The 15195-nt window shown below is 39.1% G+C and overlaps 1 protein-coding gene across 12 annotated transcripts in view; it reads left to right on the top strand.

Moving 5' to 3' along the window:
• LOC121329842 (myosin-binding protein C, cardiac-type-like) overlaps positions 1 to 13784 on the top strand; it is a 41541-nt gene extending 27757 nt beyond the window's left edge. For 11 of the 12 annotated variants that reach the window (XM_041275741.1, XM_041275744.1, XM_041275742.1 and 8 more), the window contains 9 exons: positions 2017 to 2151; positions 3568 to 3735; positions 5780 to 5868; positions 8127 to 8322; positions 8817 to 8956; positions 10103 to 10262; positions 10869 to 11005; positions 11275 to 11461; positions 13289 to 13784. In XM_041275741.1, coding sequence (XP_041131675.1) covers positions 2017 to 2151; positions 3568 to 3735; positions 5780 to 5868; positions 8127 to 8322; positions 8817 to 8956; positions 10103 to 10262; positions 10869 to 11005; positions 11275 to 11461; positions 13289 to 13323 — 1247 coding nt within the window. In that variant the 3' untranslated portion in view covers positions 13324 to 13784. Of the gene's footprint in view, positions 1 to 2016; positions 2152 to 3567; positions 3736 to 5779; positions 5869 to 8126; positions 8323 to 8816; positions 8957 to 10102; positions 10263 to 10868; positions 11006 to 11274; positions 11462 to 12187; positions 12229 to 13288 lie in introns of all 12 variants that reach the window. The other variant, XM_041275743.1, reaches the window with a different exon arrangement.
• The last annotated feature ends 1411 nt before the right edge of the window (positions 13785 to 15195 follow it).

The following is a 15195-nucleotide window of genomic DNA, read 5'->3' on the forward strand; positions in this document are numbered from 1 at the left end:
CAAAGGAGAAGGAATCAGAACCAGCTGCTTCACAGCCGGAGGAGGCTGCAGAATCAGGAGAGCCCCCTGCTCTCGGAGAGGACTCTGCTCCAGAGGAACCTCCGACAGAACAAGAGAAACCAACAGAGGAGCCTCAGCCAGAATCAGAACCGGAACCGGAACCGGAACCGGAACCGGAACCGGAACCAGAACCAGAACCAGAACCGGAACCCATAGGCAGTAGGATTTCCTTTTATGCACTTGTTTGTTCTTGAGATGCTGCTCTGTTTAAAGGGCAATAATTTGTTCATGAACTGTCCCAAATAAAAAATAAAATAGCACAGTATACTATTATTTACTGTATGGGATTCTGTAAAAGCTTTTTCGATGGATTTATTTTGCTTTCGTGTACGTGCAAAGTTTGAAAATACTGCTTCTTGTAAATATGAATTTGCTTCTATATGCACGTACATCTATATTGTTAGCTTTGTTCTTTGATTTCAACTATGTGCTACAGAAAACTTTAAATCTGTACCCTGGTGATCCCTGCTGCAGTAAACCATGTGCATTACATTGTGAAGAGTTATGCATTATGCGCTGGATGTTTAAGTTGCTTTATTTGTAGATTCAGATTGTTTGGCATCGCTAACTTACTCTACAGATTAGTGGAGGATGCATATTGATTTATAGTGTCTGTTTGTAATAATGTTATAGTGGGGGTTAGCCTAGAATAGTTAGCCATCTAAAGATAGACATCACATAGATTGCCTCCATTTTTCAAATTCATAAAAGCTCATAAAGTTGAGTACAGCCTTGGAGGTCAGTGCCATGTAATATTTAAAATATACCCAGGCACACTTTAACAGCTGCTGGAAATATTAGGCTTTTTTTTAAAGATAATATATAATAGGCTGGCTTTCTCTATGTTGAATGTGGCCATCACCAAGCTTATGTGCATGATTCAATTTCATTATTATAAATACTTCAGTAATCACAATATATGTTTACACTTGTGAATAGTGCATATGCAGAATAGCCTGATCTTGCTTGTCTTTCCACACGTGTAAAACTTTTGCTTTGGGCTAGTACTCTAAATACTGTACTTCTAATGCAAATACAGAATAAAAATGGGACATTACATTGACAGATTATTCTGAACGTGTATTTGGAATACTCAAACTCAGAATACCGTATGTGCAAGCCTTCAACAGTGATGTAAAACTCACACGTAGTATATTATATTAGCCTAAGACAGCGTGCAAGGCAGGCTTGCTTTATTCACTAAGATCTTAAGCTGTTGTGCAGTAGAGGTGAATGACGCTCTCATAGAAACAGGGACCTTGATTTATGCAGAGGTGTGAAATAGAGGTGTGGAGGTGGTTCTCCTTTGGTAAATCAAAAGCAAACCAAAAGAAAAATCACAACCAAATCTGGACTTCGTCCCTTGGTGGTCACGTACCCCTTTCATTACCTGGGGCCACAAATGGTACCTGCATACAAGTTATTTATAACCTGTCTCATCTCTGTGGAAACAGACTCCTGCCCCCATAAGGAATACGTTATTACTGCAGTCTTTCAAACAAGAGAAAATCATGTTGTTGCTGGAGAACTAAAAATAGAGTCACTTCTGAACTCCTTGCACCCCTCACTATACTTACCTGGAAACTGTTCGACGGAATGAGAGATTTTTAAAATAGCACTATAATGAGCAGGCCTGGCATGTAAAAACCCTCCAGCCCTGAGGAAACCTCTCTCCTGGTTAACGTGGGTTACCAATTAATTAAACTGGTTTTGCGCATTAGAGTCAGGGTTAGAGTTAGAGTTCTGCTGGTTATGATTAGACTTAGGAGTTTACTCTCTTGCACTTTGCTACCGCTTGTTATCAAGCAATACGCATTTAAAATCCATTAATTGTTTCAGCAAGGCGGTTTGATACACGCACATCCTCTGCATTTTGGTGGCATTATTCTCTTTTTCCAGGTGAAATAAAGCATGTCTCTCCTCTCTGTTCATCTGTGTTTCTCCTTCGCTCCTTAGCTCCCACCAGCGAGCCCCATTGCCTGACTGTTGATGACATTACTGACACCTCCATCTCCCTGAAATGGAGACCTCCGGAACGGATAGGAGCAGCAGGGATGGACGGCTACACTGTGGAGTACTGCAAGGAGGGCAGTAAGTGTTCCTGCTGTGTGGAATAGCCCCCAGGCTGAGCAGAAACACAGTGTGAAGGGTTAGCTGAAAGCCTGGGTCCGAGTGTAGCAAACTTGATTAGTCTATTTCATGAAAGCGTCACTCAGCTCAGCACAATAGGCATTGGAGAGGACACAGAGTTACAGGACAGGTGTGTTCGCAGGGCTGTGAAGAAAGCTTCACAGTAGGGTTGACACCCATTCATTGGATGGTCTCGGTTTTGAGAAAGGTGTCCCGGGAAGGTGTTTTCAAATCCTAAAAGATCCTGGTTTTTAACCTTATCCCGTTTTTAATCTTATGCTTCCACATCTGTGTAGCAGCATCGCACGGCTAGTCCTGTAAATTGAGCACATGTTAAATAAATCAAGGTAATATTACTGCAACAGACGGACAATATGACTGTAGGAATTGTAGCGAGTTTAAACTTTTAACAGCCGTTCCAGTGTCCTTGCTTTATGTACTTCAGAGGTGGCCTCCCTACTTGCCAGAAATGTGAACAAAATCCAATAATGTTGCAAAGTTATATAACATGTATTTGGAAAATACACAGAATGTCATTTTTTCAAACTAAAGAGTAAAAATAAATAAATAAATAAACAAATAAAGGAGAAAAAAATAGACATTTGAAATATTTACATTTTTCAAAACCACTGAAATGAATAAAAGCAAGGAAATTCAGAATTAAATATTTTCTCATTTTATTGAGATGCTGTTTAGCAGAGTAACTGAGGTTCTGGCTCGGGTATTTATAATAATAAATTAGATTGCTGTTGCTATTTTTTATGATCAATATAATATAGCTGCAGTGTAATTGGATTACTCTACTTAAATCTCACTTGATCCAAGTCCAAGTTTGTTAGCTTATAAACCATCTGAAATGTCACTGCTGTCTGCTATTACACCAATGTCATCTTTATTTTATGACTTGGGTATCAAATGTAATCCTGTATTGCAATTCACACTTATAGCCATGTTTAGATGTATTTTAATGTATTTTTTTTATTTATGATTTATAAATGTAATAAAGTGTTTTTAAGAGCCATGTTTATTCTGTACTGTATATAGAAAGACTATATAAAGATATAAGAAATAAGTTAAATAAGAAGACATTGAAAACAGTTGTTTCTGTTTTTCTTTCAGTATTTTTTCCATGTCTGAATGGCTCCAGTCCTAAATAGTTTAAATAAGGCAGCGCAAAGACAAAGAAAAAGCAGGTTTTGTGTTAGGGTTAGGGTTAGGGTTCATTGCTTTATATTTATGGATGAATCAAAGGTATAAAAATGTATTTACAACCTTATCACACTTACTGCGCGCTCCTCTTGTGTGAGTTTTTAACACATGGATGTTTTCTGTGGCTCATCCTCACTTTGTGTTTCTCTTCCTTGCCTGCCTCCCTAGCGGATGAGTGGGTGCCTGCCTTCGAGGGCCTAACTGAGCGCACCTCTGTCAACATCAAAAACCTCCCGACGGGAGAGAAGATGCAGTTCCGTGTGCGAGCCATCAACGTGGCTGGAGCGAGCGCCCCGGCAAGCCTGGCCCAGCCTGTGACAATCCGTGAGATCATGCGTATGTACCAAGCTTTACACAACTACAGTAGAAGCAGAGCTAATGCAGTAGAGCATAGTGAAAGCGTGGTACAGCAATAAGCAAGGGTTGTAAAGTACTCATGTGTGTAGTCTACAGGGAGTACAAATTCTTCTTTTGACGGTTATCGCAATAAGAATCCATTTGGACATGTTTTGAGTAATTTTCAGCCATGTGACGCGAATCCCATTCCTCTTTAAAAAGTTCAACACCTTAAAAAATGATTTTTTTACTTTGCACACCCAGTAGACATTTTTAATTTTTTTTTTTTTTCAAAGGGAAGGTCAAAATTAATTTGGACTCATTTAATATAAAGTATTATTGATGGTACTGATGTAACAATAGACACATGTTCAAGGTTAGCCTTACTAATGTAATGCAATCAATTATTAAGTCATTACACTTTGAAAGCTGATCATCTCAGTCAAGAACAGGACATACCAGATTGACAAACACATGCTGGTGCCTTTGCTATTGCTCTGAGAGCTAAGCGTTGAAGAGGAAAGCAGGTGCTGATAGATAGGACAAGAAGACCCTGTCTGCGACAAGTATAATTCAAGCAACTTTCCTTTTGCTGAGGAGGCATATAGAAACCAAGTCAGGCAGACAAAAAGAAAAAGCTGGGCTGGGAAGGTACAAAAACATACATCACCTACAGTAAAGGAATACAGATGGCATTGGGAGCTGAGCAGGCATTGACAGCCTAAGCGTTCATTCCTGCAACTAAAATGTGTGAGGAAGCATATTTGAGTTGTGCCTGTGCAACGTTAATATCCTTCCCACCTCACTTCCCCACAGTCATCATTGAGGAGTCTTTTCAAAAGCTGGAATAGTTAGCAAGCAAATCTAAAAATAGAGTTTTAAATGTCGCTCGCCCTGAAATCCAATCCAAGCATGTGTTCTTGTGCAGCTTATTATTTTGTATATGAAGGAAATACTCCATTAGGAACAGTGAACTACATGCCCAAAATCAACAGGGTTTAAAACGAGGTTGCGGTTCTGGGGGGATCAGTGGGGGATTAAGAAAGCTGCCTTTCAGTGCATTCTCGGTTTGTCAGTCACTTCTCCCACCTGTTGCTCTGCACTCAGAACACAGGATGATTCCACAGGGCTCTGGAACACCAAGGAGCTCAGAATGGGGGAAATTGATACTCAGCTAATTAGTAAAAATCCAACGACTTACCAAAGCTTGGGCAAGCGTGGACAGGCACACAGCTAGATGACAAACAGAAGCTTCCCACTGTACATGCTGTTGCCATGAATGTGCTTATTCAAGCTCAGAGTGGCTGATCAGTCCCTAATTGAAGGCTGCAGAGCTCAGCTTGTAATTGAAAACCCTTTCAGTGGGGGTCCGACTCCTCTGCCTTCAGTTCCACAGGGAGTATCACATGCTTGCTACCCTAGTAAATAGGTTAATCTATTTGATTTATTTATTTTTGCTGAACTATCAGTTACAGCTATGTAGATATTAGGCTCATATGCCATACCTATTTTATCTGCAATGATTTTTAATACAAATTTTTCTTATCGTCAAACTATAATAAACTTTTTTTTTTAAATGCTGTTAAATCCGTTGTTTTGGTCTATTCAGATAAAGGACAGATTTAAATAGCAATGTTAAAAATAATTAAACTATCATGCCTTGAATACATAAGCCCAGAAAAACGGTTTTATAAAATGTAATTTGATGTCTGGGATATGCACGAAGCCGAAATCACAAAGCATACTGAAAGAATGTCTTTTGGCGATTTTGCCAAAATCCTGAATGTCGAGGAATTATCAATGCTGAAAGAAGAACACCTGACTTATATTGCAGGCCCATCGGCCATCATTAAGACTACACTGACTATATCTGGGCCTTTGATGTTTATACATTGCAGGGTTGTCTGTGAAGCACCAAGGACTCTTGTCAGTTCAGCAAAGGTGGCATCACTTATAGTTAACTACACATGCAATTAAATTCAAATGTAAGTCCATAGTTCTCTGCTGAATTGTTCAAACTGTGATTTCTGTCTTTGTTTCTTAGAGCGCCCCAAAATCTGGATTCCTCGCAGCCTCCGCCAGACTGTGGTTAAAAAAGTAGGAGAGACAATAAACATTGTCCTTCCTTTCCAGGTAAGCAGTCATTCAGTCACGTATGTTATAAAAATCACTATTTTAGATTGTTCAGGACACTTGACTTCTTTTTTCTCAGTATTAGTGTTTACGCTTGTGGATGTTCTTGTGGAAACACTACACTCACACATCTCAACATACCGCAGCTCAATAACATAATGTGTAAATGAAGAATACTAATCCTACCAGCATATTATCAGTAGAAGAAAACTGTCAACACACTGGCAATAGAAATGTCCACCTACTGCCAATGTTCACTACATAAGCAGTGGTGTTTTCTACACAAGACTGAAAATGTGTCCTAAGCCTAGCCATTTTAAATACAGGTTATATATAGACATAGGCCAACTCATGAGCAACATAATGATTAAATGGATGCTTTATGTCTAATTGCTTTGTTTTAAGTTTCTTTGAAGTGTTTCCTTCCTTTTCAGCGGTATACCCTCAAAATACAAAATCTAGTGTTGTTGAAGGTATTGTATTATATGTTGCCCTGAATCTGCAGGGATCTGTTGACATGAGTTAGTATTGTATGTGCTTTATAAATGTTTTTGTGCTTTCTGCCAGCTATATATAAAGGGGACCTCACACCCTGAAATGAGATCCTTGTAACACATGTAGGGCTGTATTCATTACCAGTGCTAGCATCTCTCAACTCCTAATGAAATCTCATCTAGAGCTGCTGAAGGGCTGGTATTCATAACAGCCATCAGAAACGACAGATTTACTGCAAAACTACCATCATACGGAACAGACCCTCTCAAAACATTAGCTTAACATCTCACCAGCAAACGTGTGTGCTTTTATGTTACTGCCTGTTCCAAGGAAAAGGCTCTAAACACCTATGAGCACTGGAGGCTTTCTGCAATCCAAACTAGATTCAGGACACAAGGACCGCTGGGAATGCATCTGCATAAAACAATGCGATCTGAACTATTGCACTTAGTAATGAGCAAGTCATTAGTTAATTAATTTGTTTTGATACTGTCCAGGCCTCACCTGCAAATAAAGGCTGCGTGTCCATGTTTATCAATGCTGGGTGTCAGAAAACAATGTTATCCAATATACACATACACATTTTTTTGTGAATTATATTGTATGTTCAATGCAGATCACTGTTGCAAGGGGAAATGGCTAATGTGAAAAACTATTTTTTAAAAATGTGTTTTAAAGCCCAAACAAGGTGTGCAATTTATTGTTTAACTATTAGTCGCTCTTCAGTCAGTAGCTGAAGATAAATCATCAAAGAAGTACTACAGAGGACATGCATTTGCTTTAAGGACAAATGCTGTACCAACTTGGCAGCTATTGGAAAAATCAGCCCTTGCCTCACCATGAGCCCCATTCTTTAGCAGCAATAAAAATACAGCACTATGGGTGACCTCAGTCCACCTGTACCACAGCTATTTGAATTGCTAAAATGAGATCTTGCCATGTGCTTTAAAAAAAAAAATGTTCAGGGATGTTGCGGCACAAATCAATGTGGCATGTTTCAAAGGAATTGTAATCATTTTATGTGGCCTTTCATATATTCATATAATTATATATTCATATTCATGTATAAATATATATGTATATTGCATTTAATCTGTGTATATGTGTATCAGTGGGAGATTCAATTGAAATATTGGTTGGAATTTATGACCCTCCAGTTGGCACTATTCTGTGACACACACGCCACACGCTGCAAATACAAAGTTGTCTGTGTAAAAATGACACAAGCATTTGTGTATAATATATCATTGAAAACACTCTCTGTAATGCCCTCTGTATCTGCAGGCTCTTTCATTAGTGATTTGTAAGAAACTGGATGGCATCAGTTTTAGAGATCAAGGACTAACAGGACTTTCCAGATTAAATAAAGGGGCATCATTAAGACAGATTATTACCCTACAATTTAAAGGCAACGATTGCAGAACAGGTTAACACTTATGCTGGTGCAGATTTTTTTTTTATTTTTTTAATCTATTTGAATCGACCCTGTCCCATTTCAACTGTGACATTTCCAATTGTCTCAATATTTAACAAAATGTAATTCCTTTAAATTGAATACGAATATTTTTTTAAAAATCAACCCTGTTTGCTGTCATAGTGGACGAAAACAGTCTCATTAGAGAACTGATGCTATACAGTGGATGGAGATCTCTTCAAACTAACCTGTTAATTGAAAGGGACTGACACAATTAGAGAGATGTACTGTAGGAGCCTGATATGGTGGCAGAGCACTTGCTATATCTTATTTTCTTTTTTCCACTCAGGGTAAGCCCAGGCCCAAAGTGACTTGGACAAAAGACGGAGAGGCTCTGGACCCCAAGCAAGTGGGCATCCGTAACAGCGACTTCGACACAATCCTCTTCATCCGCCGGTCGGAGCTCAAGGACTCCGGGAAGTACGATGTGGCCGTGCAGATCGAGAACATGGAGGACAAGGCTAGCCTCCACATTCAGGTCGTCGGTGCGTGTTTTATTATAGAACGGCACTGCAGGCTGCTTTGTAGTGCACTCTGCTGTATGTGGTAATAGGCTATCGGTGACACAGGTGGTTCTGGCTATAGTGTCCGCTACATGACTTATAAGTATTCAAGGAGTTCAGTTTAGTTCCGTGTCTGTTTATTCTCAGTGATCCTGAAGTTTAATGTGGTACTGCAGGTGGGTTACTGTATGTACAGTAGGCTTAGTGCTTTGAACCATTTTGTTTTACTACATTGTAGGGTGATTGCAAATATCTATCTATCTATCTATCTATCTATCTATCTATCTATCTATCTATCTATCTATCTGTCTGTCCGTTTGTCTGTTCGTCCATATCTCTCTCTCTCTCTCTCTCTCTCTCTCTCTCTCTCTCTCTCTATATATATATATATATAAACATGCACATTTACTGTATAATGTTTTTGTGCTTTTTTGTGTGGTTTGTTTGATTTTTTTTGCTGTTGCTGTTTTATTTAGACAAGCCTGGACCGCCCCAGAACTTGAAGATCACAGAGGTGTGGGGCTTCAACGTGGCTTTGGAGTGGAAACCCCCGAAGGACAACGGCAACTGTGAGATTACAGGCTACACCATCCAGAAAGCAGACAAAAAGACAATGGCAAGTACACCTTCAACCCTACCCATCTGAAATTAGAATTTACAAACACCTCTGTCACCCCAGCAGCCCCCTGGTGACCTTCCTGTGCGAGGCTCTTCAGCCTAGTCGTTCTAATGAAAACGTGCTGATCATATGAAACTCTCTGTCTCAGGGTTTGTAATAGAAGTGTCACTCTGCACAGGCTCTGAATTTATTTGTATCATGTAACCATCCCTATATAATCCAGAAGTAGTATGGCAACTGAACATTTACAACCATATTTTGAAGCATGGGTAAGGTCAGATTTTCAGACATGTGTAAATCATTTGGAATGGAATAAAGGTAGCAAGAAGCAACTGAGCTGTTAAATCATTGAGGGTTGTGTAGTTTGCCTTTACTTCAGCAAGATATTTTACAGAATGAAACATGAACCCCCAGTGGAATTTTCCACTGGTAGCTGAGAATGTTTCACTGCTGTACGCATTCAACTTGAACAATTTGTTTTGGATCACGCAACTGACATTCTAGCAGAGCCCAGCTGTGCCGAACGCACAGAGGAGCGCTCCAGGAACATGAGTAGACAACAGCACACTAATCTTAGCTACCAGCCTTGGGCAGATTTATTATTTGTCTGGATACATGTCACTCTGACTTTAATGTTAAGCTTGAAGGTTAGCATCTTGGTGAACTTGCCCATGTTACTGAGTTTAAATTAAACTCAAATATTGGAAACACTGGCTCGATTATTGTCTGTACAGCGGAACATCCGCCCATCCAAGATGATCACAATTCAAAAAGAAATTTGTCAATTTTAAAAAGGACGCTTTCGGCTTAGATATAATTGGGTGCACATCTGAATATGCACTGGAAAAAAAATAAATAAAACTTAATACACAGATTTGTCAATGTATTCGAAAGAGCACTTTGTACCATTGCAATGCCAACATTACAAACCCTAGTAAGAAAAAAACACCTTTAACAGTAAAAATAATACAAAATATTATCAAAAAAATCTACCTATTTAAACGCAACTATTTCCATCATAATTGTAGTGTTCAGTAGCACTTATAGGAAAGCTGATGGGCATTACTTGTGGCAGTAAGAGAAGCCCTTTCCAGTGAAAGGATGAATGGGCCTGTATTGACGGAGTCTCCTCATGTCCTCCAGGAATGGTTCAATGTGTATGACCACTACCGCCGCACCAACTGCGTGGCATCAGACCTCATCATGGGAAACGAGTACATATTCAGGGTCTTCTCCGTGAACATGTGTGGCCTGAGTGAAGAGCCTTGCACCTCCAAAGACAGCGCCTACATCCAGAAAACAGGTGAGCTCCACAGCTTCTTCTGAAGCCAAACATGTACAAAAATACAGAGACCAGCATGCTGTCATGACAAGCCATGGAATCTGTCGCCATGGGAACATTTACCAAGGTAGACAGGAAGTTACACTGAAGAAAGCACTAGCCTTATTGTTTGTCTACTTGTTTGTCTACTTTCTTGTAGTTTTACCTGAGACCAGAAGAACGTGATCCATCTCACATTTATATATTTTTGTTTATTTCAGTGTTATTACATGTCAATTTTAATCGCTTAATTATTTTATTTTTACAAACTAGCTTTCTAATTTTACAATTAAAACCACATTATGCATCTTTTTTAAATGTCTGTGGATATTCAAATTTGTATTAGTCTGTTTTTAATTGAATGGTTTAATTGTTCATTTGTGTGTGTGTGTGTGTGTGTGTGTGAGTGTGTCTGTGAAGCACTTTGGGATCCATGTGACGAGAGTGTAGATGCACTGGGTTTCCTCGAATGTGACAAGAGTGTAGATGCACTGGGTTTCCTCAAATGTGACGAGAGTGTAGATGCACTGGGTTTGCCTGCTTGGCCATCTCCTATCAGTTTTTAACAACAGCTCTGAATTTTTGCAGGTATCATGTACAAGCCACCGTCCTACAAAGAGCATGACTTTTCTGAAGCACCCAAGTTCACACATCCCCTGGTGAACCGATCTGTAATAGCAGGCTACAACGCCACCCTGAGCTGTGCCTTGAGGGGATGGCCTAAGGTAAAATATATCTTTTCAGTGTGTGAAGATGAAGAGGGAATGGGGGGGGGGGGGCTGTATTTAATCCTATTATAAATAGGTAGGAGTTGACCCCCGGAGTCAGCTGACTTTACAAAAATAAACAGCGCAGCAAATAAGAATGGATTCTGAATTATTGTATTTTTATTGTTTTTAAAGTGTGATGCAGACTTACTAGCAAGGTGCAAATCATTGATCTAGCAAGTAACCTTTTTAACTTAGACCTTTTTATTTTTTTTAAAAATCCACAGCCTAAAGTGGTCTGGTACAAGAACAAAATGGACATCTCGAACGAGCCCAAGTTCCGCATGTTCAGTAAGCAGGGAGTGCTGACCCTGGAGATCAGGAAACCCTGCCCCTTCGATGGGGGCACGTACACCTGCAAGGCTATCAATGACCTTGGGGAGGCTGAGGTGGAGTGCAAACTGGAGGTCAGAGGTAAGTAACCCTCACAGCAATGAGAAAACAGGAACATGGGAACGGGACGAGTCCGGTCCCTCAAGCCTCGTACTCCTTTTAAGGGGGAGGGAGTCTGAATCAAATAGTTTTTTAATGCTCCTAGTGTCTTAGATGCTACTACTTGTCATCTCTGAACAGCGTCCGGGAGATATGCAGTAGAACTAAAAAAGAAACGGGCTTGTTGAAGCGATTGTCTAGTTGTGTTGCTAGGTTTCTTTTTTTTTTTTTGGTACTACGCTACTGATTCTATACTACGTATGAGGGGGGCCTAGTTGGCAGGATGCATTGGGATAACATACAGTATACTGGAGGAAAGGAAGTCATTTATCCTATTGCTTTGGACAGCGGAGTCTCCAAACCCAGTCCTGGAGAGCTACTGGGTCTGCTGGTTTTTATTGCAATTGAGATCTCGGTTACTTAATTGCACCAATTATTGGCTTAATTAGTCAAGATTAACAGGTGTTCCAGATCTTTAGCCACTGATGATGTAAAGACACCTATAAAACCTGCAGGACAGGGGCTCTCCAAGACTAGGGTTGAGACCCCTGCTTTAGAGCAAGACTGTATTGCTATTGTAAGGCCTACTCTTCCCATAACTCCTCCTGATTTCAACCTCCAGTCCATGTCAAGCCACTGTCTTTGTGTTTCATTGTCTGTAACACCAATGTCATCATCCATCACATTATACTTCTTTTGTTTTCCTAGTTCGTCAGTAATCATCTACTTCTTATTGAACATTACCCGAGGTAAGCCCTTCCACATTGTGTAAATGTACAATATATTCATATCCAGATTGTCTAAGTGTCAACCGTTCCCACTACCAATAAAATACTACAATGGCCCTAAGACCTTAGTGTGACTATATGAGTTCCCTTTCACAGGGACAGTTTGGGTTCATCAGGATTTTTAACTGTCAAAGCAATGCATACTTGTTCATTTTCACCATAGTCAATATTATTTCTGGATATCCTACTTGAGGAAAAAATGACTGCATTTGGATGTAGATACAACGCTGAATGCAGTCTTAAATGCAGTACACCGAATTGGAGAATGTTGAATGTTGAGGAACATTGAACTCTGAATTCGGAATGTACAGGACATTCTAAATTCTGAAACAAATACAAGCTGGCAGGGGGAGGCTGCTGACAATGCAAATCAATGTGAACTCAAGTCTTAGTTGAATGTTATCTCTCTTCAAGAGGGGCGATGACAATACTAGGCAGTTAATGGCTTGCTGTGCCCTGGTCATTCAGCCTCACTTCTCATTGTCTGGTGCCCACACCTGCCAGGCTTTATAGCTGCCATGTAGAATGCTCAATGTAAATCACTGGTTTTGTAGCACTTTAGAATTGAGTGTATAAAACATACAACCATTTAATAACATGGTACTAACTGTGGGTTTAGCTCTTGCATGGTAGAATAGGGTATAGTTATATGGAAATAACACCAATCATCCATCTCATTATATTTATTTTGTTTTCATTGTTTGTCTGTAATCATCTACTTCTTATTACCATGTAATTGCACAATGGTGTATCCATGTAACTGCATGGTAGTTACCAAGTAAGAGAAGGAATCATTGCTATTGTCCCAGTTATTACAATGTAATTGCATGGCTGAATTACATTGTAATATCATGCCCTGTAACATAAACTGCTAATTAATGTTTTATACATTGGGATACATCAGCTATAGCAGTATATTTACTCTAGCTGCTTTAAGTTCATTCAAAAGAGCAGCAGACCAGAGAATCAGTTACAGTTTATAATACAATAGTTTTTATGTAATTTTGTTATTGCATTTCAGCATACATGGCTAAGAAGGCTTCGCAAGAGAAGTGAAGTGCCCCTAATCTGAGCAACTTTTGTATTTATCATAATCTTTTGCAACGTGAACTACTTAACAAACAGATTCTATTACATTTCAGTCACCTGCATTCTCACTGTTTCTGTGCATTTCTGTGCTTGCTTTTGTGTTTGGAAAAACAGTGTGTGCCACGCCGAAGAAGATAAGTCAAAATGTGATATTGGAGTTTGTGAAGTTGAAGATGGAATTCTTTCTTATAATTGGTCAATGCATGTGATTGTAGTCTGGGTGTATTGTGCAGAGGGAAGAGGTGTATGTTCAGATTGTATAGCTGAGCAGCTAATCTCATTGTGCAAACTATCAGAGAGTTCATTGATTTAAAAAAGCAATAACTCATGCTGTGTTGTACTGTTCTTGCTTTCTCACTCTCCTATGGGCACCATGGAATGGATGTATTCTTGTTTATAATTTGAATATAAAATGTGTTAAATCTTGATTATTAGGAGTTTGTTATTATTGTGTTCTTCAAAAGAACTAAAATACATGCCTCTAGATATTTACCAATACTGTAGTAGACTGTACAGTTTTTCTTTTTTTGGGGGGGGAGGGGGGGGAGGTAGAAGGATGTATGCAGTGTATGTTTGTGTCTTTCTTTTTTTGGGGGGGTAGAAGGATGTATGCAGTGTATGTTTGTGTCTTTCTTTTTTTGGGGGGGTAGAAGGATGTATGCAGTGTCTGTTTGTGTCTTTCTTTTTTTGGGGGAGTAGAAGGATGTATGCAGTGTATGTTTGTGTCTTTCTTTTTTGGGGGGTAGAAGGATCTATGCAGTGTATGTTTGTGTCTTTCTTTTTTTTGGGGGGTAGGAGGATGTATGCAGTGTATGTTTGTGTCTTTCTTTTTTTGGGGGGGTAGGAGGATGTATGCAGTGTATGTTTGTGTCTTTCTTTTTTTTGGGGGGTAGGAGGATGTATGCAGTGTATGTTTGTGTCTTTCTTTTTTTGGGGGGGTAGGAGGATGTATGCAGTGTATGTTTGTGTCTTTCTTTTTTTTGGGGGGTAGGAGGATGTATGCAGTGTATGTTTGTGTCTTTCTTTTTTTGGTGGGGGTAGAAGGATGTATGCAGTGTATGTTTGTGTCTTTCTTTTTTTGGGGGGGTAGGAGGATGTATGCAGTGTATGTTTGTGTCTTTCTTTTTTTTCCTACCATAAACAAAAAAACTAGAACATTAATTAGTTGAAATTTAGAGATAAAGATTTTGCTATTTTCTTTATATAATTAATAGAAACAAGTAAATACAAATATAGCACGTTTTCAGTTTGTGTGAATATTAATTTCATTGCTCATTCATACAGGGTCCATGCATGCACATATACTAGTCTGAAGAGGCACGGTGAATTATTAACTCCACAGAACACTTGGTATCTCAGTTCACAGCATTCACTTGGGGTGCTTTGCTCAAAGAGAAACATTACAGGTTACAAGAAGATGACCAGCACTCACATCACAGCTTTCTTTATTACTTCATTTTAAATGCATTTTTTTTTTAAATGGGGATTTATATGATGTGAACAGCTTATTTAGTTTCTAGCAGTTCATGTTTTTATTCACTCTTATATTCTACAGAATAAAATTAATTATTCCACTAGCTACATCAATTCCAGTATTATCTCTATATTCCCACTAAATGTGTTTAATTTATTTATTGTACAGATGTTCAAAAAGATGTACAAAAGTGTTTTTTTTTGGGAAATGTGTATGTTAACTGAACCCAGGAAAGGGTTAAATTTGATCCATGATTTAAATACCATTTCCATGTGAGAATGTTGATGTCCATGGAGAAAACTGTGGGCCTTGATTGGTGGTTCAGTTAATTAATTATTCAAATTGTTTTTAAAAGCTGCAGGTTT

The sequence above is a fragment of the Polyodon spathula genome, chromosome 17, assembly GCF_017654505.1.
Source record: "Polyodon spathula isolate WHYD16114869_AA chromosome 17, ASM1765450v1, whole genome shotgun sequence".
Classification (NCBI taxonomy): domain Eukaryota; kingdom Metazoa; phylum Chordata; class Actinopteri; order Acipenseriformes; family Polyodontidae; genus Polyodon; species Polyodon spathula.